Source organism: Cheilinus undulatus, linkage group 16, assembly GCF_018320785.1.
Source record: "Cheilinus undulatus linkage group 16, ASM1832078v1, whole genome shotgun sequence".
In the NCBI taxonomy this organism is placed as follows: domain Eukaryota; kingdom Metazoa; phylum Chordata; class Actinopteri; order Labriformes; family Labridae; genus Cheilinus; species Cheilinus undulatus.
Genome location: NC_054880.1, coordinates 14,468,163 through 14,489,799, shown reverse-complemented (window position 1 = coordinate 14,489,799; position 21,637 = coordinate 14,468,163). Strand labels below are relative to the sequence as shown.

The 21,637-nt window shown below is 38.8% G+C and overlaps 1 protein-coding gene across 4 annotated transcripts in view; it reads left to right on the top strand.

Annotated features, from left to right (window-relative positions):
• Positions 1 to 21,637, top strand: part of kiaa0319l (KIAA0319-like ortholog) — a 43,531-nt gene extending 21,894 nt beyond the window's left edge. For all 4 annotated transcript variants that reach the window (XM_041809662.1, XM_041809664.1, XM_041809661.1 and 1 more), the window contains 19 exons: positions 119 to 362; positions 4,087 to 4,185; positions 4,641 to 4,738; positions 4,886 to 4,973; positions 6,730 to 6,822; positions 6,938 to 7,070; positions 9,447 to 9,552; positions 9,662 to 9,784; positions 9,864 to 9,987; positions 11,688 to 11,820; positions 12,519 to 12,667; positions 13,632 to 13,783; positions 13,922 to 14,060; positions 16,261 to 16,420; positions 16,540 to 16,682; positions 17,127 to 17,249; positions 17,387 to 17,477; positions 17,732 to 17,823; positions 19,851 to 21,637. In XM_041809662.1, the coding sequence (XP_041665596.1) occupies positions 119 to 362; positions 4,087 to 4,185; positions 4,641 to 4,738; positions 4,886 to 4,973; positions 6,730 to 6,822; positions 6,938 to 7,070; positions 9,447 to 9,552; positions 9,662 to 9,784; positions 9,864 to 9,987; positions 11,688 to 11,820; positions 12,519 to 12,667; positions 13,632 to 13,783; positions 13,922 to 14,060; positions 16,261 to 16,420; positions 16,540 to 16,682; positions 17,127 to 17,249; positions 17,387 to 17,477; positions 17,732 to 17,823; positions 19,851 to 20,047 (2,487 nt within the window). In that variant the 3' untranslated portion in view covers positions 20,048 to 21,637. The remainder of the gene's footprint in view (positions 1 to 118; positions 363 to 4,086; positions 4,186 to 4,640; positions 4,739 to 4,885; positions 4,974 to 6,729; positions 6,823 to 6,937; positions 7,071 to 9,446; positions 9,553 to 9,661; positions 9,785 to 9,863; positions 9,988 to 11,687; positions 11,821 to 12,518; positions 12,668 to 13,631; positions 13,784 to 13,921; positions 14,061 to 16,260; positions 16,421 to 16,539; positions 16,683 to 17,126; positions 17,250 to 17,386; positions 17,478 to 17,731; positions 17,824 to 19,850) is intronic.

Genomic DNA, 21,637 nt, shown 5'->3' with positions numbered 1-21,637 from the left:
ATCAATTCCACCCTTGTTCTTGCAATATTTGGAGTATGAAATAAAGCACCATGAAAAATAAACTTGAAAATATACTGTATATATGATTTAAACATGCAAATCTTAACCCTTTCTACAGGGAACACCCAATCCTAAAGCCGCACACCCGCCTCCAACAGCACCCAGCACCCTCACCCTTCTTCCAACAGCCCAGAAGAACCATAGCTGGCCGGTTAATGGGAGTTCAGACATCGCTGCGGCTAATTCACAGCAGGACTCACCGGTGGTCAGCGCCGCTAACACTGCTGCGTCTTCCAATAGCAGCGAAGTCAACACACCCACAGTGACTGCAGCCACCATCACACCGACTCCAACACAGCCTGGTAAGGATATAGCCTCTCAGAGAGAGAGAGAGGGAGAGGGAGAGAGAGAGAGAGAGAGAGAGAGAGAGATCACCTATTTCTATCTTGTAAAGTAATAATAGTAATATGTCTTCATTTATTAATTATGAGCTAATATATAACGTAGCAGCCTTGGGGGAAGATTTTACTCATCCTCTCTTTGCTAGAGCTGCCTGAAAATACACTTTTGTTCTTTAAGCTCATCATCAGAGTTTTGGCAGGAAGGATTACACATTAAATGCTTTTGTCTTGGTATTTTAGAGCATTATAGAAAAGCAAAATTGAATAAAAAATGGGCAACAAGGTAGACGGCAGATCTCCTCCTTGAGTGAAACTTAGCAGGAATGAAATAAATACAAAAGAAAGGTTGTCACAATACCAAGATTTAAAACTTTGATATGATTCTAGTACTCAACAAACAATATTGACACCTGTTTATTACTATGGCAACAGTTGCAGACATATTTGGCACCTCTATAAGACCCACTTTATCATCATGAACTGAAAGTAACCAAACACATTTACTTACATTGCTGTAAATATGAAGCACACCCTGAAAACTTCTAAAAGAGCCTGTACTATTCATTATTGGCAAAGTAAAAAAAAATCTCACAATTTTTACGGTGGGCTGCTTCAATGTTATTTTTCCAGATGGAAGCATCATGTGCTGTGGGTGTGAAGTGAAATGAGTCTAGTTGTAATCTGCAGGAATGTGCTGAGACACACAAGGCTTCTACAAACAGGAATAGCTCGTATGATCACTTTTCATTCCCTCCTGGACTCTTTAGCAACACAATACATGTCATTATGCAGATAAAATCTTTTCAGCTGTTTTGTCTAACAATAGATTTACTCAAGCAAACAGTAACTAGCTGAACTGGTAATAAAAACACTAATGAATGAGATCAGCTGCAGTTTACCTGCAAAAACAAGACCCAGTTGACTGACTCCATTTTCTTGACTACCTTTTGTGATCTTCTGTTTGACTTTAAAAGGAAAAATGTGCCACATTTTGATCAGTATGTCATCAGGAGTAATCAGTATGCGAGAGGAACAGTTACATAATATCCTGTGGGTTTGAGGGGGATGTTGTGAAGTCTGAGAAAACAATCCTGACAATAAATTAATCCCAGATACAGTGTGGAGATATTTTAAATGGAAAGCCTGTGTTATGAATTCGGTTGTAGAATGAGTGACATAGTTTAAGTGTTTCCAGACAAGGAGTGTCTCTGGAGTAGAAACTGTGGAGATAAAAAAATGAAGCCATACGAGCCAGGGTAAGTTTAGTTCTTAACACACAAGAAGGAAACTGTATGTTAACATATTTTAGTAGTTGTGATTGTTACTAAAGGCTCCTGTGGTGATGAAACAGACCAAATTTATGATGCCACTATATGAGCTACAAAAGAAAAAACTATATTTAAAAAATATAATTACAAAAACACTCTTTAATGTAAAATAAGTGAGTGCATAAATATTCACCTCCTTCAAGTCAGTATTTAGTAGATGCACCTTTGGCTGCAATCACAGCACTGATTCTGTGTGAATAGGTCTCAATCAGGCTTGCACATCTTCAGACTACAATTTTACTCTATTCTACTCTGCAAAACTGTTCAAGCTCTGCCAGGTTGCACGGAGATCTGGCATGAACAGCCTTTTTCATGTCCAGCCACAAATTCTGTGTTAGATTGAGGTCTGGGCTTTTACTTCGCCACTTCAGAACCTTCGCCTTGTTGTCTTTGAAAGATTTCTGTGAAGCTTTCACTGTGTGCTTTGGGTTATTGTCTTGCTGGAAAATAAATCTTCTCCCAAGCTTTAGTTCTCTTGACTGAATAAGATTTTCCTCCAGGATTTTCCTGTTTTTGCCACATTCATTTTAACCTCTACCTTTACAAGCCTTACAGAGCTTTAGAAGCATCCCCACAGCATGATGTTGCCATCACCATGCTTCACAGTGGGGATGGTATGTTTGTGGTGATGTGCAGTGTCAGGTGTCTGTGAGATATGGCGTCTTGTCTGATGGCCAAAAAGCACCATTTTGGTCTCATCAGTCCATGAACTTTCTCCCACTTTTCAATAACCTTTTCTCTAAGTTGCTTGGGGTGTTCTTTTGTTTTTACGGTGTAATGGTTGCCAGGAATACAGATTAACCAGTGACTGGATCTCCGAGACACAGGTGTCTTTATACTACAATCACTTGAGATGCATTTACTGCACTGAGGTGATCCCCATTCCACTAACTGTGAGACTGCTAACGCCAATTAGCTGGCCTTCTGTTGAATTACTTCAAAGAGGGTGAATATTTATGCAGTCACTTGTTTTACATGACATATTTTTATTTGATTTACATAATTTACTTTGTAGGAAACTGTTTTCATTATGACATTGAACAGTTTTTTTGTAGTTTTATGTAAAAAAAAATCATATTTTGTCCGTTATTGATTTATGAAATAAATTTAATGGTAAAAAATTCCAAGGGGGTAGATACTTTGTAAAGGCACTGTATCAGGTCTGGTGAAGATGACCTCCCCACCCTTCCCCAACACAGATATGGAAATGAAAGAGAGCAGTGATTTTCTGAGGTTATTGTAGACTCACTAAATGTGTTAACATGAACCATTATAAGCTTAACACCAGCTAAATCATTGGCCATCCTTCATTTAGGTGGTTTAGTGCTAACTCGTTAATTATTTTCATAATGATTTTCTGTTTTAATATTGAGAATGATAGCTCAGAGCTGAGTGATCTTAGTCATCACTCAGCACTAAATGATCTTAGTGATAGTGGACGAAAGAAATTACCAAATTAAATTCTCAATATCTAGTTTCAGGATGAAGAGGAAATCATTCCCTTCTTTTATAAATAGCAGGGGAAAAAAATCTTTTTCAGACTACAATTGTCTTGATTTTCCAAATATTTCACAACAACGCATCAAAGTAGTTGACCGAGGACCATGCCTAAGGGAGGCAACGTTATTAATGAGAACACCAAAAAAGAAAAAGAAAAACAAGAGTAAGCAAGAAAATAAACAAAAAGCAGGCCCTGAAAGAGTAAAGGTCCTTTTTAAAAAATCTTAATTATACAGAGGATGGGACTCATAATTTACGTAGGAGAGTACAAGCTAAGCACCCCTAAATGTTTAATTTTGAAATCAACCCTGCTTGAATTCTTCATATCTATGGATTTATCCTCTTAAAAACCATGTAAACAATTAAAAACATAAAAGATCTGTGTAAATTTAAGCCTGCATAACAGGCGTAAAAAATATAAACAGCATATTATTCCGACAGATTTCATGCAGGTGTGCCAACAAAACTTGAGACTTCTTTTAGTTGTCCATTCATTCGTATGCATGCCTGTTTGTTAGTTTGGGCCATTCTTGCGAAGACTATATCTCAGAAACGATTTGAAGGATTTTCCTCAAGTTTTGCAAAAATGTCCACTCTGACTCAAGCATACATTTATTAGACTTCAAGATTATTTGGCCCAATGTTTATCCCTTGCTTTTAAGATTTTACAAATACCTCACTGATTCATCAGATGTCCATCTTTCTGACCTGTTTAAATTAACCCAGATACATAGTTTATTTGCATTTCTTTCATTTTACATGGAAAATTTTACTTGATGTGTGTGAAAGGTCCCATCTTTAAGCTAGCATGCTTTTCTTTTTGGCATCTCTGATTCTTTGTATTTTTTGACTGACAGTGAGGGAGCTGGTGGTGTCAGCAGGAGAGAGTGTGGAGGTCACGCTGCCCCGAAACACGGTTGAACTCAATGCCTTTGTCGTCCCAACACCCCCTCCAGGTACATCGTGGAAGTATCCCATTAAGTAACGGAGCCTGTAACTCAGAAACTTCTTTTGCATTTGTTTGTAATAGTTATGAATGGTTTTCTTGTAAATTGAGATTGCTTTTCCAGTATAAGTATGAAACACATTCATTCAGCTTGTTGTGATATTTTTGCATGTTTTCAAAGTGCTGAAGCAAAGGCTGACTGACAGATGTATTCACATGAGTCACAATCATATTGTATGTTATGCTGAACACCAGAGAATTTTAAATCCAGACTGTGGAAAGATTAAACTGTTGAGAGGAGGAATGCACGTCATAACTCTGTAAATCCCCTGATCCCTCCTCGACAAGCTTCAACCATACAAAAATCTTCCAGCCGTAAATGATCTGATAGATTTTAATTAAATGCATGAGCAGTTTTGGTAATGGATTAATGCACTCTATTTAATGTTGCTTCCTCTTTTACAGGGACAAACTATGCATTTGATTGGCGTCTGAAAACTCATCCCAAAGATTACAGCGGGGAGATGGAAGGGAAGCACAGCAAGACTCTTAAACTAAGCCAGGTATAAATCACAGCCATCGTAATCACAGTCGGCTAAATATAAAACATGCAGCCTCAGCTCTTTTTGATAGATGAACAGTTTCTGTAGTTCTATCAAAATGATCACCTTCTTTTTCTGCACACCTGACTCACTCTCTCCTGTCCTCAGCTGACTGTGGGCTTGTATGAGTTTGAGGTGACGGTGGATGGGGAGGGGGCCCATGGAGAGGGTTTCGTCAATGTCACTGTCAAACCAGGTAAGGCTGACCACTATCTGCAATTTAAATCTTTTAGATGTTTTTATATAAATTCTTTGGCTTTAAACCTCTATTTGGTAGGACAACAATGTAGTGCCAGGTAATGTACAGTCATGCATAAATACTACGCATTTTGGGCACTAAGGATCCATCACAGGGCCTGATGTGCCATGACCCATGGCTGGAATGGGTGGAGGCAGCCAGAGTCAAGCTTGACATGTCAACTCACATGTGTCGCTTGGCAGCCAAGGTCAAGCTCGATGGCATTTATTTTGGCTGGCCCTTTTCACCCCTGGTGAAGCACCCTGAGACCACCAGTGGTTTCTGGCCCTTGGGACATCTACAATATGACAGGGCTACAGCATGATGACAACCCTGCTACCTGCATGGATTATACCCTAGGGCAGTGTTTTCTTTGGAGCCCCCCCACATGTACCTAAAGAAAGCGGTGCCCCCCCAGGGCCCAAGAAAGAAGAAAAAGTGATACACTGCTGCCAAAAATCAACATAGATTTTAATTGTTTCATTGACAAAACCCTAGAAAAAGGCCTGTGCACGCTTATCTTATCAAAAGACCTTCATATAAACTACTTAATAACTGCTTTATCATGGTTTAAGTCCCCCCCCAAGATCTTTGCCACTTTGCCCTAGGGTCTTCTTACTTGCCACATCCACCCCTTACTCTGTCATAAAGGTGTGGACTTTGTTGATTTTTCAACAGATTATTTTACCATGCCCCTGGTAATATGCAAAGACATCCAGAGCACGACCAAGGTTGTGTCATCCTCCTTCCCCTCGATGGTACCCAGCCTACTTGCCACATCCACACCTTTCTTCAGCCTCAATTTTTGGGTCAAACATAGCATATTAACATAGCATATATTTCATGTACTTTTCTAAAAATCCATTCATCTGTATTTTGGCATAATTCAAGGTTGTTGGCCATCAATGCATAACAAAGCAATGATGTTACATGTTTCTGGACATGCTATTTAAGTTTCACATTGCATCGATATTTTCCTACTTCCATACTTGTTAAACATAATTGTAGAGTATGAATATCAAACTGGAATTTAGTTCTTTTGCAGCATTTCTGTCTTAACTCAGATATGGATCCCTCTGTCACTCTTCTCAGTCCTCTTTTTTTCCTTGCACAAGGGTTTTTTGTGAGTTTTTTTTTCTCATCTTTATCCAGGTTTAAGAGTGTGAGTTTCATACTGTATAAACTATGAAGCCCCTTTAGGCATATTAGGGATATGTGGTATGACGAAGATATTTTTGTGACTATAGGACAACCTGCAGCTTCAAAATGTGTCGTATTCTGACTGTTATTGTTTCTAACAAGTGCTGCAAGATTTGATATTGATGCTGATAAGTCTTCTGCTTATATGAGAAAAGATCACATTGAAATATGTTTTAAATGGGTCTTTAATTTGCTATTATGTAGGACTACTTTAACGTATGTAGTTTCATATTAATGGTACAAGTGCAGACCATCATGGTTGACCTTTGATGGCATTTATCTCTTAGCTGTCAGTAAATAACTTGAATTTATCTGGATGAATTCAGCTCTGCTTCATTCTGACAGTGATCTTAGATCTTATTGCTCAAGGATGAAGCAGCTTTCCTCCCACACACAGTCGTGTTTGTGACTTTTGTTGAGGAGGTAGCTGCCACTGACTTGTGCCAACTGTGCACCGACCTCTGCTCGTTTACAGCTCAGTAAGCGAGCTAATTTCTTGTTTTCCACCTGACAGAGCCGCGGGTAAACAAGCCTCCTGTTGCCGTGGTTTCCCCAAAGTTCCAAGAGATCTCCCTGCCAACCAGCTCAACAGTCATAGACGGCAGCCGTGAGTTTCCTGCATAAGAAATACATGTGCAAACATTTTAAACCACTTTAAGAGACAATAAATCATCACATCCAGTTAAATGTCTTCTCTGTGTTCTTCTCCTGTCCCCTTGCAGAGAGCACAGACGATGATAAGGTGGTGGCGTGGCATTGGGAGGAGGTTAAAGGTCCCCTGAGGGAGGAGAAGGTCTCTGCAGACACTCCTGTCCTCACCCTCACTAGTCTGGTGCCTGGAAACTACACCTTCAGGTAAAGGTGGACCTAAATCAATCTGTAGCGAGGGAGGAGATTGATTTAATGTAAAAAGTCCCAAGGCTTTATTATTGATGACAGATAGGCATGGCACAATAGCAAATACACGTTAGATAGAAATTTAGAATACAGCATCTTACTTACTAGATTAAATGGTATACAACAATTTGTTCCTATTCAGTATATTTCAGTCAGAAATGAGGCAGTCCATCCGTACTGATGTCTATCACAGTGTTCTGAATACTGTAAGTTGATATAGCAGCACACAGTTTATCATGATTTATCTGGGTGGTAAACAGACTCTCCTTTAACCCCTGAATGACTGATTAAATCACACAAATAGGACCGAGAGTAGCACAGTGCAGTGCAATGTTTGAGTTACTTAGCAAAAAGTCAGCTTTAGTTATGATGTTTTGAAAGAAGCTGAATTGATAAGAGCAGTCCAACGTCAACTCCTGTCCTCCATAGTGACCGCACCCACATCTGGGTGAAAACATGCCCTGAGAATGAATGGCGGTAGATTAGAAAACAGTGGTAGAAACATGACTGAATAGTTTGCATTGCATTATTAAAAAGTCATGATTTCCATTGTTTTTTTTATATTGAGCTCTGTTGCTTTGGGTTGAAACTAGAGAGGAGTAAAGTGGTCAAATCTGGGACCAATGTTCTGTTCCTACTGACTTGATGCCAGAAATCGCTCTGAAACAGCAGTAGCTGTAGTCTGCCTGCCTGTTAACAGGTTTCTCCCTCATTCACTAGGGCAGTGCTTCCCAAAGTGTGGGCCCTGGGGGCTCTAAAGGTGGGCCTTGAGAGGGCTTTTACCTCATACATAAAAACTCCAAACATAATTTTGAAACTAAAATCAAGTTTTAAATGATCATTAAATACTTGATTAAATGTTAAAATGCTTTTTTAAAGTCCAAGAAGTAACTAAACACAGATAGAAGATTAAACTTACATGTCATGTCACTTCTTCAACATTTAATTTGTCTGATGTAAAGATCAGGTGTCATGGTGCTGAACTGATGATGCTACATTAACATGCAGCTTGCATTTTAAGAGAATAATATTAGAAAGAAAATATAAATGACTTAGTAGATGCCTGTCTAAACAAAAAAATGCTGATGGCTCATTAACTGTACCCTATGGCTATGCTAACAATTTCTTGTGGCGTTTATGTCTCTGAAAACTAGGCATTTGAAATCTTCTGTTTATAAAATAAAGATAAGGAGGTAGATACTGTGATTTTCATGTTACAGTTGAATGAAGGGTTTGTGGTTCCCTTGATTACAGGTCACTAATTGGGCAACAGTGCATTGAAGTTTAGGAAAGGCTGCACTAAAGTATTAATGATGTTTTAAAAGTTTTTCTTTTTTATTTACTGTTAAACACAATCAAGGGTCAGATGTTGTGCACTATTTCATCACTGCTGTGATTATCATCTGCCAATCAGAGCAATGATGATAATCACAACATCACTCCCTCTATTTTAATTTTATTTAAGTGTACAGTACGTCTGTCATTAATATAACATATAAAGAGTAGGAATCTATGGCCTGTGCTTGCCTAAATATCATTGTACTTACAAAAATATGAAGAAAACGTTCTGTGCTTTTATCTCAGAGGGGAGTATAAATGTTTAGGATGCTCATTTAGATTTTTGCCAGTCAGTTTTATTTACTTAAGGCCAGTTCATATATTATAATATTATCTCGACAGTATACATAAAGAGTAGGTCTAGACTGCACTCTTGTTATATTATTTACAGAGATTAGTCCACTGTGAGCAAAGCATTTGGGAACAAGTAGCCATGGTAAAGAAATCGCCTACTATTTCAAGCAGAACCAGACTTATGCTGAACAAAAGAAACTGACAGATACAAGGAAAGACAGCATCAACAGGAATAATAAGAGCTTACAGACAAAAGGTTAGAGTGCCAGTTTGTAAAAGTGAAATCGTAGGACAGTAAAGTAATGATAATAGACTGATGATAATTATAACAGCTCATATTAGCATTTATGGCAGAAATGATTATACAAGAGGTAGGACTGATGGAATTGATTATAGCAAATTAAGTCAACAGCTCTTTATCTAAATAAACATTTGTAATAAAAGTATGACTCTAGTAAGACTCTAGATTGGTATTATTAGTTGTTGCAGTTGGAGACGGAGGGTCTACAGCCACAGGCTGTCTCACCAACGATCAAGAGGTCTAAACTTAAAGCAGCACAACTAAGAGCAAGTCCAAGCCTGAACCAGCCTGACCTATAAGCCTGATTTAAAAGGACAGTTCTGATCTTAGTCGTACAAAAAGGCTGCGGGTGTTTGTCTGTGTTCAGCCTGTGCTTGTTCCTCATAAATGTCTCATCTCAGTTTGACAGTCACAGACTCAGATGGAGCCAAAGACTCGACACAAGCCACTCTCTCCGTCAACAAAGCCAAGGACTACCGGCCTGTAGCCAACGCCGGCCCCACTAAGGTCTGAAGTATAATCCACCTCCTTTGCTCTGTGGAAAATCTAGTTTTGTTTACTCAGCCAGTGCACTCCTTTCAACTAAAATCTGGTCCTTTCTTTAATTACTATTTAGGTCATCCAGCTGCCGCGCAACTCCATCACTCTGTACGGCAACCTAAGCACTGACGACCATGATTCTCTGTCATATGAGTGGTCCCTGAGTCCTGAGAGCAAAGACAAGGTGGTGGAGATGCAGGTGAGACACACATGCTTGTTTTTGTCTGGTTTCAGTCCAGACTAAAGGCTAATAGTGATATCTTTGCTGTGCTTTGTAGGGCGTCAGGACTCCAATCTTGCAGCTGTCAGCAATGCAGGAGGGAGACTACACCTTCCAGCTGACGGTGACAGACTCATCTGGACAGCAGGACACTGCCAAGGTCACCGTTTTTGTGCAACCAGGTAAACACTTAAAGAGCAATGGGGAATGCCTGTTTATGCCACTTGTGCACATTTGAACTCTGAATGTCTGAGAGGCTGAAACAGCTGCAGAGGGAATAAATTACAGCTCTTAACAGCTACCACTGTCCCCTTATTCATGTCTTTAATCGGCTGGGGGCTCTTAATTTCTCCCTCAGGCTTTATACAAATACTCACGTGAAGTGTTAAGAGCAAAAACAGTGCTGTTGCATTTCTACTTGACCTTGATAATGTTAGAGGCTCATATCAGTACTTGAACTGCTGATAGGGAGCTGTATTTGCTTAACTGAAATTGGTCTACACCTTTATGGCCAAATGACAGAGGTAAATGTGAATGCATGTGTTCATTTTTCCTGATAAGCACCCTGTAAGAGTGCACCAGAGCAAACACAAGTATGACGAGCTTTCAGTGTTTGGACATGAGCTGTTATGTGGAAACAAACCAGCCTGCAAGGCCACAGGATGTGGAGCGTTTGAGTTAAATCTTAAGGAAATGTCAGCATGTGTTGGTTGAAGTGTGTAATTCCAGGTAACTCAAAGAAAGACTGCTGTAAATTCATAATTCAGTTTAGCATTTTAAAGCTGTAAAGACTGGAGTTACCACTTTTCAGTCAAAATACTGAAATTGAGTACTGGTATGAGTCCTTAATAATTCCCTTATTATTCTTAAAATCCTTTTCAAAGTGTGTTTTATTTCATCAGCTGTCCCTCACTCTAACTCCTCCAAACTCATTTGACACCATGATTCAGCTGCATCCGTTGCTGACATTTTAACAGTCAACATTAGCCTTTTTAAACATACATGTGCCATTACACGTCATTTTTATGTAACCCTTTCAAAACATTTCAGTAACACAACTTCCAACAGTATGCAAAACACTTGAAATTACATGTTGGCATGTGTTAGAGCAACAAAGGAGCCATCAGTCAGTCCTCCACTTAACAATTTGGCTGTGCATTTACAGTTTGCTCTTTTGTCACCCATGATTGTTAAATAGCTCAAAAATGCACACGTGGCCTTCTCTGTGTACCTGCTCAGATAATGAGAAACAACTTCATTCCCTTAATGTGGTATCAGGTGCAGTATCAGCTGTGTTTTATATGGAAATTCAGAATACATGGAAATGATATTGCACCAACCCATACACATTTACTTTTATCCTTTTTAAGAAAGCATAGCTCAAAAGAGACTGGAAATGAAGGGATGCCAAGGGGTTAATAACATAGCATCAGGTCCGGGAGTGAATATATGAAGATGCACATCGAGGATTGAAGTTTCTTCCTTTATGATTCCACTAGAGTACACACAAAGACAACCTGCCAGACTTGAAAGAAAGCAAATGTTTTAAGAAATCTTTCAAAAAGAGCAGAGAGTTTCCACAGACATCGTTTCAGTGGGTTGTTTGTTGCAAAAAACTGCACTGTAGTAGCTAAATGTACCTTTACTTGATTTTAGAACTAACTTTACAGTTTAAAGGGTTTTGCGTGCTAAACTATTTGAACGAAACTTCTGATAGTTGAGGGAGAATCTGCTTTGTTAACTGGTGTTTGTTTAATGGGATTTTTCTCATGTGGTTTTTCATGTTGGCTTTGAGCCTCCTAGTGTCTGTCTCAGGGATTTTTAGACAGAAATTGTATTTAAACTTCCTCATGATGTCCCTGTTACTCTTGCTGCCTCTCAGAAAACAACAAGCCTCCTACAGCAGATGCAGGGCCGGAGAAAGAGCTGACTCTGCCTGTCGATCGGACCACGCTTGACGGCAGCAAAAGCAGTGATGACCAGAAGATTGCCACCTACCACTGGAAACAAACCAAGTCAGTCAGAGACACACTTTTATTAAATAAATGCTTAACAACAAGTACATTGTAATCCAGTTATAAAAAAATAAACTAATAAAACACAAGTTCCAACACTGCTCAATTCAATTCAAAAATTGTGTTTGTCCTTGGGGGACTATTCAAGGCACTAAGAGCAGCAGCACTGCAGTTTTTGTACGTCTATATACAAACATGAAAAGCATGGAGAATTATTTTAAATATAGATCTTTGACCAATAAACTTAGTTATGCAAGAAGAATTAAGATCCAGTGACAAGAGTTGTTTTATTGCAAAAAGAAACAGAAATTGATATATACAGTTACATAAAATGGACCGGTACTGAGTAAACAGCATGGTTATAGTGCAGTCGCTCCAAAAACACACAGGCAATAAATATATAACAGAGTTATACAAAATTGACTGGGTATAAAAGTGTTATGCTGCAAAAATGGAGAAAAAGTTACAGCAGTAAATAGATATTGAACAAAGTAATATGATGTGTACTAATACTAAATCATTAAAGTGGTATAGTGCAAAAAAGTCAAGTTTACAAATGGTAAATCAGTCTGTTAACAGCCCTGTTTGTGAGCAGTAGTCCTGTTGTCACATCAGATTACTCACTATTATGAGGTTTACATTTCCTCTAACAGTAAAATCTCTCATTTTCTGTGTCTGTCCATCTGTTCCTCCATCAGGGGTCCTAATGGTGTAAAGATCGAGAATGCAGACAGCGCTGTTGCCACGGTGACAGGCCTTGAGGTTGGCACGTACGAGTTCACCCTGACCGTGACTGATGAGAGGATGCTGCAGAGCAGCGACACTGTGACGGTCATCGTCAGAGAAGGTTAGCAGATGTTTAGACTAATCCCTCTCCGTTTAGAAAAACAGCTGACAGGGATTGAAGTCAGGCAGGTGAGGATTATGATTTGATAAATTTGTAACTAAGGAAGCGTCATGCAGCAACCACTGGTGCTGAAACATGAAGCCAATAGTGAAGTGTACATGGCTGCTGTTTTTAGAGTGTCTGCTTGAAGCTGGCTGCAAAAAGCAAGTGTTCTTCTTTAGATTCCCATATTAAAACATCCATTTTTTACAGCAGACAGAAACATGCTGACAGCCTGCTTTCAGTAATTGTATTGTCTCTGGTTCATTTGTTATTGTTAAAATATGAACTGGATCTACAGTTCAAGGTTAATGCTGAGGTTTTGATAGACGACCATGCTGTAGCTGTGATAGGATACATATTTTAGATCTTGAATGCAACTATCATGTATCAATTGAACAGTTCAGATCTGCAAAGATAGCTGCAAGTATAATTCACTTAGATAAAGATGACTGTCCCTGGTGGAACAAAGATAGAAATAGACAACTTTTACCATGGTCAGTGTCCAGTAAATTCAAGAAAGAATGCAAACTACAGGTAAAGTTATTTGACTCATCTGCTATGACTGTTGTTGACAGACTAATTCCATCTAAAATAAAGCATCTTAGCTATGGCCTTTTATGTCACTCCCATGTCTCATGTGCCATAGTTTATGCTTCAAGAGCCCTACTCTTGAGCCCAAGAGTAGAGGACTCAGGGCTCGTCAAGCTAGATCTGCATTTTCAAGATACTCGTACTGCTGGCCTCAGCTCCACCTCTTTGGCATGCCAACTTTTTGTATAATGTCTCCTACACCTTTAAGTCTTTTATCAGGTTCTTGAAACCTTTTGTTGAAGGATAGTCAGAGATTTTGAATCTGTAGTTACAACAGCAACATTTTTGATATTTTCTTTAATCATGTGTTTCATCACGTTTTTCCTACTAGAAGTCGACCAGCCTCCTGTGGCTCATGTCATCTCGAGTCCAGCCGTCGCTCTGCCTGTCAGGACCGCCATGCTGGATGGATCTCACTCTAAAGATGACAAAGGTGGAGTCAGCTACCTGTGGGCCAGGGATGACAGCAGTCCTGCAGCTGGAGTGAGAATCACCTTTTATACCTTTGACTGAATATTAAAAACCTTTTATCTGACTCTGATCTGCTACACATCTAACATCTACAGTATTAAAGATGAAGAAATAAATAATTTCCTTGCTTTTTATCATTTGTTTCAATAGGATGTACTGAACAACTCTGACCACCAGGCGGTGCTATTTCTTGGTAACCTGGTGGAGGGGAAATACAGCTTTACTCTGACTGTAACTGACAGTAAAGGACAGACGAGCACAGACAGCGGCACAGTGGAGGTCAAACCAGGTAGGCTCACTCTTAAAGATAAAAATGACTGTATTTAATATTTTTATTTATGCTCCTTTATTGAAGCAGGGATGACCCACGGAGACCATAGGCTCTTTTAATGGGTGCCCTTCAGCAGTTCAAGTCCAACAAAACAAAATAAGACGTATAAACTTAGTTCCAGTAGTCACAGATGCAGTCCTCACACATATTTATACTTGCTGCATGACCTTTAAAAAATGTTAAACCCATTTAAACCAATGTGAAATACTCTGCTTTAAAGGATTGAGATTTGGTGGTCTGGCAAGAATTTAAATAGGTTCTAACTCCTTTTTAAGTGTTTTTTTTTACACATAAATCCCACTAATACATCTTCTGGTTGGACACTCTACACTACGATGAGACAAAAAAAATATTATATTTTTAATATGTCTTTGAATTAAATATTCTCCTGAGATCCTAAGGGCTTTGAGGAACTTGTTCACATTTTTAGAAATTTGATTAGATATTTTAGAGACATTTTCCTTTAATACTTTACTGAATTTTTGTAAAAATAAAATTAAGGAAATTTGTTTGTATGTTTGGGGGATTTTGGAAATTTTTAGAATTTTTAAAGGGGGAAATTATTGACACAATTTTGCTTGAAAATTTGAGGAATTTTCCATGGAATATGCAGGGAAGTTCATATTTAAATCTAAAGTTGTTTTTTTTTTTCAGAACGTTTCAATCTAATATTTGGGGATTTTTCCAGGATATTCTGTGGAAGTTTTTGTGAATTTTGTTTTTTAAATGTTCAAGAATTTTCTCTGAAATTGTTGACATTGTCTTTGAAATTTTAGGGAAGTTGGGGGGATTTTTTTTAAACATTCTGGAAATCTTTATTCGATTTAAAGGAAATTACTAAGACCTCCAGAGCTTAAAGTGAAAATTTAGTGATACTTGGCTTTAACAAGTTCTTGTGGTCCATCATTAGAAAAATTACAGCACCATTTCTTCCTTGCCCTGTACCAACTGGTCAACTCAGCAAAGTTTTATCTGCTGGAGTTTGTCTTGAAGCAGCCATCTTTAGCACTTTAAAAACCTATTTGCTGTGAAAATCACTTCCAACAAGTAAAGAATTGAAATATTACATTTTTTTTTTTTGTACAGTAAAATAAGCCTACTTTCTGCTCAAAGACAGGTCTTAGGTTTCATACTCTTCTGATCCCACATATTCAAAATAAAAAACGCATTCCAAACAAAAGTTTGGGTCTCAGGAAGATATAAAGATGGACAAAGTGACAGGGTATGAAGCCAAAACATTTAGAGCTCCCCCTCCTGACTGGCTGCAGTATAGGTCATGAGCCCCACTACCTTCATTTTTAACAGAACAGGTATGGGACAAACTAGAATGTTAAAATACACCTAAAATACGTTTTCTCTAATCTGGAATCTAACATGTCAGTTAGTATGACACTAATTTATGTCTATATGCTCATTTTTCTGTGCAGATTTGTTGAAATTAATATTTAATGCCAAAATGTGTAGCTATAGCAACGTGATGAGCAGCTCTGTTGATAAATGAGGCTCTTGCAGCGTTCTTAAACAGATTAGCAGTGCAGAGAAGGAAAGGCCAGAGGAAACGTAACAAAAACTAACAATACAGTCACTGAACTTTACAGCAATCTGTTCCACTGACATTTCTCTTTGACATTTATCTGTAAGTTAAATATGTGCTGCAGTCAGCGTAAGGGGTGTGGTGTCAGAACTCGCTTCTGCACTCCAGAATACATTGATGTGTGATATGTTAGCACCTGTTTGTATAACAGGAGGAGATTGAGAGGTGTATATATGATCAAATGACACACAAAAGCACATGTATGCACAAATCTATGTTATATGCACTCAGATTTAATCACAAGATATCCCTTTGCATGTATGAGAGATTGGTTTTTCTTTCAAAAAAGCCCCTGTATGTACATTACATTTTACCTTGTGAGAGATTTAACAGCCAGCAGTAAAAGGTTGAGCAGCTCAGACTGCAGCATACGGTGAACAGACACAAACCCAGCCAGAGACTTATCCTTCTCTTGGTGCTCTGGCCTCTTTCCCAGATTTCAGAGCGTCAGGTGGATCCATTAGCCTCTCTTTTACTACCCTCCTGTCCTATTCATGTTTCCTCCTCTGCCCTCCTGTGTTACTTTCTCTCACCTCTCTCTCACTCTCTTGCTCTGTTTGTCAGACATATGGGAGCGCGACCTGGTGGAGCTGGTTCTGGAGGTCACCGTATCGCAGGTGTCCCACCGTCAGCGCGACATGCTGCTGAGGCAAGTCGGGGTTTTATTGGGTGTGCTTGACAGCGACATCATTGTGAGAGAGATCAGTGCATTTAATGAGCACAGGTAAGGAAAAAACTCAGTCAAACTTGTCTGCATGTTTTCTTTTACTTTCCCCAAGTTTTTCTTTTTTTATGAACTTAATCTGATTTTTGAGCACAAAGCCTTTCTTCTTCTCTTCTCAGTACTCGTTTGGTCTTCCTGGTGTCTGGCGGTCCAGGACGCCCTCCTCTGTCGGGCCGCAGCGTTGCACTCAGTCTTCGCAACAAACTGCGCAAACAGAAGAATGACTTTCTCATCTATAAGGCCCGGCGGGTGGATACAGTCAGTGAGTACCAGATAATTGTAGAGACACATGAGGAGAAACAGGCGCTACTTTTATAGAAATGACATAAGGATTGGTAAATGCACTTACTTTATTAAATCCTTAAATATCTCTTTAGAATGCAGTGCTCTTAGACTGTTTGTCTCGATGGTTGCTTTGAGGTAAAAGCCACAGGCAGATCATAAGAGCAGAGCTGCTTTGACCTCTAGTTAATGGTCAGATGGTGGCAAAGGGCAAAGACCAAATTTCTAAGATTTTTGAGCTGTCTCTACAAGTTTTATCTTACCCTTTCCACTTTTCTGCAACCTTTTAACTGTTGTCTTATTGAGTTCATGTATTGTTGGTTTATTTTGTGTATTGTGCATACTGTAAACTTCCTTTTACTTCTAGTCTGCTTCCACTCTGTCATATTTAAGCTCTAGTTTAACCCCCCTTCTCTCTCCTCAGTCTGTCAGTTAAACTGCTCGAGTCACGGCGAGTGTGACTCGTTCACGCGGCGGTGTGTCTGTCACCCGTTCTGGATGGAGAACTTCATCAGAGCTCAGCTGGGAGATGCAGAAAGCAACTGTGGTGAGATGAGACTATTCTTCTCTTCAAGCACTTTAATAGAGCCCATATCCTTCAGACTCACCTATGTAATGGTGGTTATAGGTAACATCTTGTCCAATTAACCGCAGTAATACACTTGCTTTTGCTTTGTTTTTCAGAGTGGAGCGTACTCTATGTGACTATAGCATCCTTTATGATTGTGGTTGCTATAGCAACTGTGGTCTGGGGAATGGTGTGTTGCTGCAACAGGTGAGCAGAGTTCAAAAATATCAAATATTGGTCTGATTTTTGTTGACATTTTCAACACATGGGATGTAATGCTTGGCATTAAACTTCAAATCCTTTCTAAGTTAGACATACTGCCAAACCCTCCTAAGGGATAAAGCTCATTAGTTTTTTTCTCTGACGATTGTTGATGTGCCATTTGAATTCTTTGCATTGTATTTGTCATTCTCCTGTACACTTACTGATGAGATTTGGTATGTCCTTTTTAATCCTTGCAGGCGTAAAAGTAAAGTGCGAAGAAGCAAAAGCAGGTACAAAATACTGGAAGCTGATGAGCAAGACAGTCTGGAGCTACAGCCACCTCGAGCTGGTGAGAACACACAAACACATTAATACTTTTTAGTGAAATTTACCTTTAATGTCGAGGAGCTGAGAAAATGAATGATGCTTTAATTTAACACTAAAACTGCCAGGGATCTCTGTATACCCAAAACAGCCAGCAGGTAAAACTGACCCATTATTTGAGTGCACTGATTTTCATTTATAGCAGTGATCAAGAGCAATTATTTAACCTCAGACAAAGAACAGCTGATTAACCACAGAAAGAACCCTAGATCACTGTCAGATGATAATCCATCACGTCCTAAATCATTTTAGGACTGATTTATCAGTCCTGAAACCTTACCAACACCAGTTTCTTCTTCACTCAAAGCATTGATCAGATCTATTGACAAATTTCGATATTATCAATGCACAACTATCCCCACTCTATAAAGCAAGCTAACAAACATTGTTGAGTGAGGAAAGTGAAAGAAAATCAAAGAAATGTGCCTGGTAGATGATCCTGATGTCTTTTCATCTACCCCTTTCCTTGCTCCTCGCCCATCTCATCACAAACAACACTGCATGCTGCTGATTTTGTCACCGATATTAACTCACATCCCATACACTGTAAGGCTTTTGATTTTTAAATTATGAAAAGCTGCTCCAAAGGTTTCACAGGGTGAAGACATAAATCTTGAAATGTACACGATAAGGCCACTTTAGCCTCCTGGCAGCTGGGTTTTAGATTAGACTGTGTTTTTAGTTTCTCATCTTATTTGGGATCAGTGGGACTTGGGATACGTTTAAAACCTCAGCCTCGTCATTGAACAGGAAGTAGTTTAGACCAAAATGATGTCCACATATCTCCAGAAGATCCTGTTTCTTAAAATACAGCACTGGATTTCTTTTAGAACAGATGATTAGGCGGAGTAACAATTTCTTGGAAATTTCTCTTTCTAAAACCTACAGGAATTCCCTAGAATTTCAAAGCAATTGCCTAAACTTTCTGTGAAATCTCTTTAACATATTTACACAGTATCCTTTAAAAAGTACCCCTAAATGTCCTCAAATGTTTCAGTGAAATTTTCTCATAAAGCCAAATTATTCCAATAAATTATATCCCCAAAATTCCATATAAACTGAACTAAATTTTCGAGCAAGTGCTCCAAAATTTTAAAGCCAATTCCTCCTAAAATTGCTCATTGAATTCCCTAAAGCTTGCAAATATATTCCCCAGAAAAGGACAGCCTCACTCCCCAAAATATAAAAAATAGATTTACAATCTGTCAAACTGTATGTAAAATATCCCAAAAATTAAAATCAAATTCCCCAAAATTACAAATACATTTTCAAATTTCCATCAAAATGCTTGAAAATGTTAAGCGTAAAAAACCCTGAACAAATTCCTTTATTTCTTATAAAAATGCTTAAAAAAATTAAAGCAAACTTCCCCAAAATCTTCTAATGAAATTTTCAGACAATCATCCCCAAAATTCAAATGTTGAAAATTATAAATATGTTACATGTTATGTTATGTGAAGTCCTTATATTTACATGCAGGGACTTAGGAGGTTATTGGATGTTGAAGGGTAGTGGTTGTCTGTTAAAACCTGGGCCATTTCTGGCGTTGGGCCAAACCTCATATGTCCATTTTTCATTATTTTAATTTTTTTATTTCCATCTGTCAGTGAGTTTTTTCCACATTTTTAACCAGTAAAAGGTGTCAAAAAGATGCTGACTGTCACCATCCAGAAGTAAAATCAATTGAAACAATTTTTTTTTTCATACCCTCAAAAGTGGTGATTTTGGTGATAGGAGGTTTTGGCTTGATGTCAGCGATATTTAAGAGCTTAAATGAAATGTTTTCATATTTTCCAGCTGCAGAGACAAAGTTATTCCATGAAAAATACTAGTTTTTGCCACTGAGGAGCTCAGATTATTTACAGTTGTTGTTTATTTGGCATTAAATGATCCACCTGTTTGAAGAACCCATTAGACAGAAGCATTCAATAAATATTCTTCTTTTAATTTCATATTGTCCCTTCTTTTTTCCTACAACCACCTGCTCTAAAGTCCGCTTGAAGCCAGTGCCCGCCCCCACCTCCTCTGCACTCATGCACTCGGACTCTGACCTGGACAGCGACGACGGGCAGGGTGGGGTCCCGTGGACAGAGCAGGAGCGCGGGCATCTCCTGCGGCCCCAGAACGGCTCTCTGAGGAATGGCCAGGGTCCTGTGAGAGGCAAAAAGCAGAGGGAAGAGCTGCTATAGCAAGGGAGAAGGAGGGGAGCTCGCTGCTGCCCTCATATACACAGACATGCCTCCTCACTGCTCCTTCCCAACCTGTTTCTATTTTATTCCTCCTCAACACAAAAAAACCTCGCACCTCTCATTGATAAAGACAAACCGTATGTACTTGAGTTGAGGAGAGGAAAAACATGCTGGAAACATGTTCTACTGTCACAGAAAAAACACCACTGTACTGATACTTCCCTGCTCCCACACTGAGCCAATATGGAGGAAAAAAAGACACTAATTTTGCTAAAAATGAAGGGGTGAGCACTGTGTTTTGAATGCTTAAAAAAAGACCCCCTTTTATTTAACACAGAGACATAAAGAATGTACTGTCACCCCTCTTCCTGATGGCACACGCAGCTTCAGTGACACGAAAAAACCAGCCACTTGACACGCTCACACCTTGCCTCTTTGTAGACACGCATGTACGCACACAAAAACGAAGATTTCACTCTTTCAGGTCCAACTGATGCTACCAAACACTGCCATGTTGAAACTAATTAACTGCAACAAATCTGCTACACATGGTGACTTGAACCAAAAGAGAGCTACGAACAGCATTAGACCCTTTCCTGAAAACAAAAAAAATGTGCATGCAGAGTGGCAGATTGCATTTCTGGTGCAGTTTGGTACTGGAATGATCGCTTGCATGTTTGTGTGATGGGTGTATGTGTGGATATTTTCTGGCTGCTGAGCCAAACTATGTTTCTTCAGAGCAGTTTGTATGTTTTTATGTCTGTTTAAAGCCCATGAAAGAGTCACAGTTTAAAACAGAAAAAACATGCTTTTATTCTGATGTCACTTTTGATTAAGTCACTGGAAACACACTGGAACAAACAACGATATTAAGTTCTGTCTCAAAGAAGGCGATAATGAGGAGAACCTCGCAACACAAGGAACTGGACAGATGGGATTGTTTGCTCATTCACCTTGATATTCATTAACTGCTTGAAACATGAAGACCACTGTATGTTTTTTCTGTTTTTTTTTCACTACAAACAAACTTAAGGCTGTGATTAGATGCACTTTGATTTAATGTTTGTCAGCTTCAGTTTGTCTCACACACTAGCATTGGTTTAAATGGGAGATCAGTAATAAAAACTGGAATATTCATTTATAAACACAGGAATTCATGCATTATGCATGTATGAATATGACATTTTTGTTTATTTTATGTATGAAAGAGAAGGATGTTATTCAGTATTCACCAATCAGCAATAGCATTATGCAATCCGGTACAACAGCTAATACAGAAACTAAGGGAAGATATGCATTCATACACTTTATATGACTACGTTTCTCCTAATAATATGGAAGTTCTGGTTATTTCTCAAGGAATACTATTGTAATCTTGGGAAAAGCAACAATGTTGGGTTAGATTCAAGATAAAGAAAAGTCTTAATCTATAGTTCTTGTTTTCACAGGAGAATTCATTCAAATAAATTCTATGGACATACAGTGCTTAACAAATTTATTAGACCACCTGTCATATTTGTCTCAGAGACAAAGTGCTTTAATGCGGACTCTTTAATTTTCAGTGAGCTCTCACCGTTTTACCATTTTGAA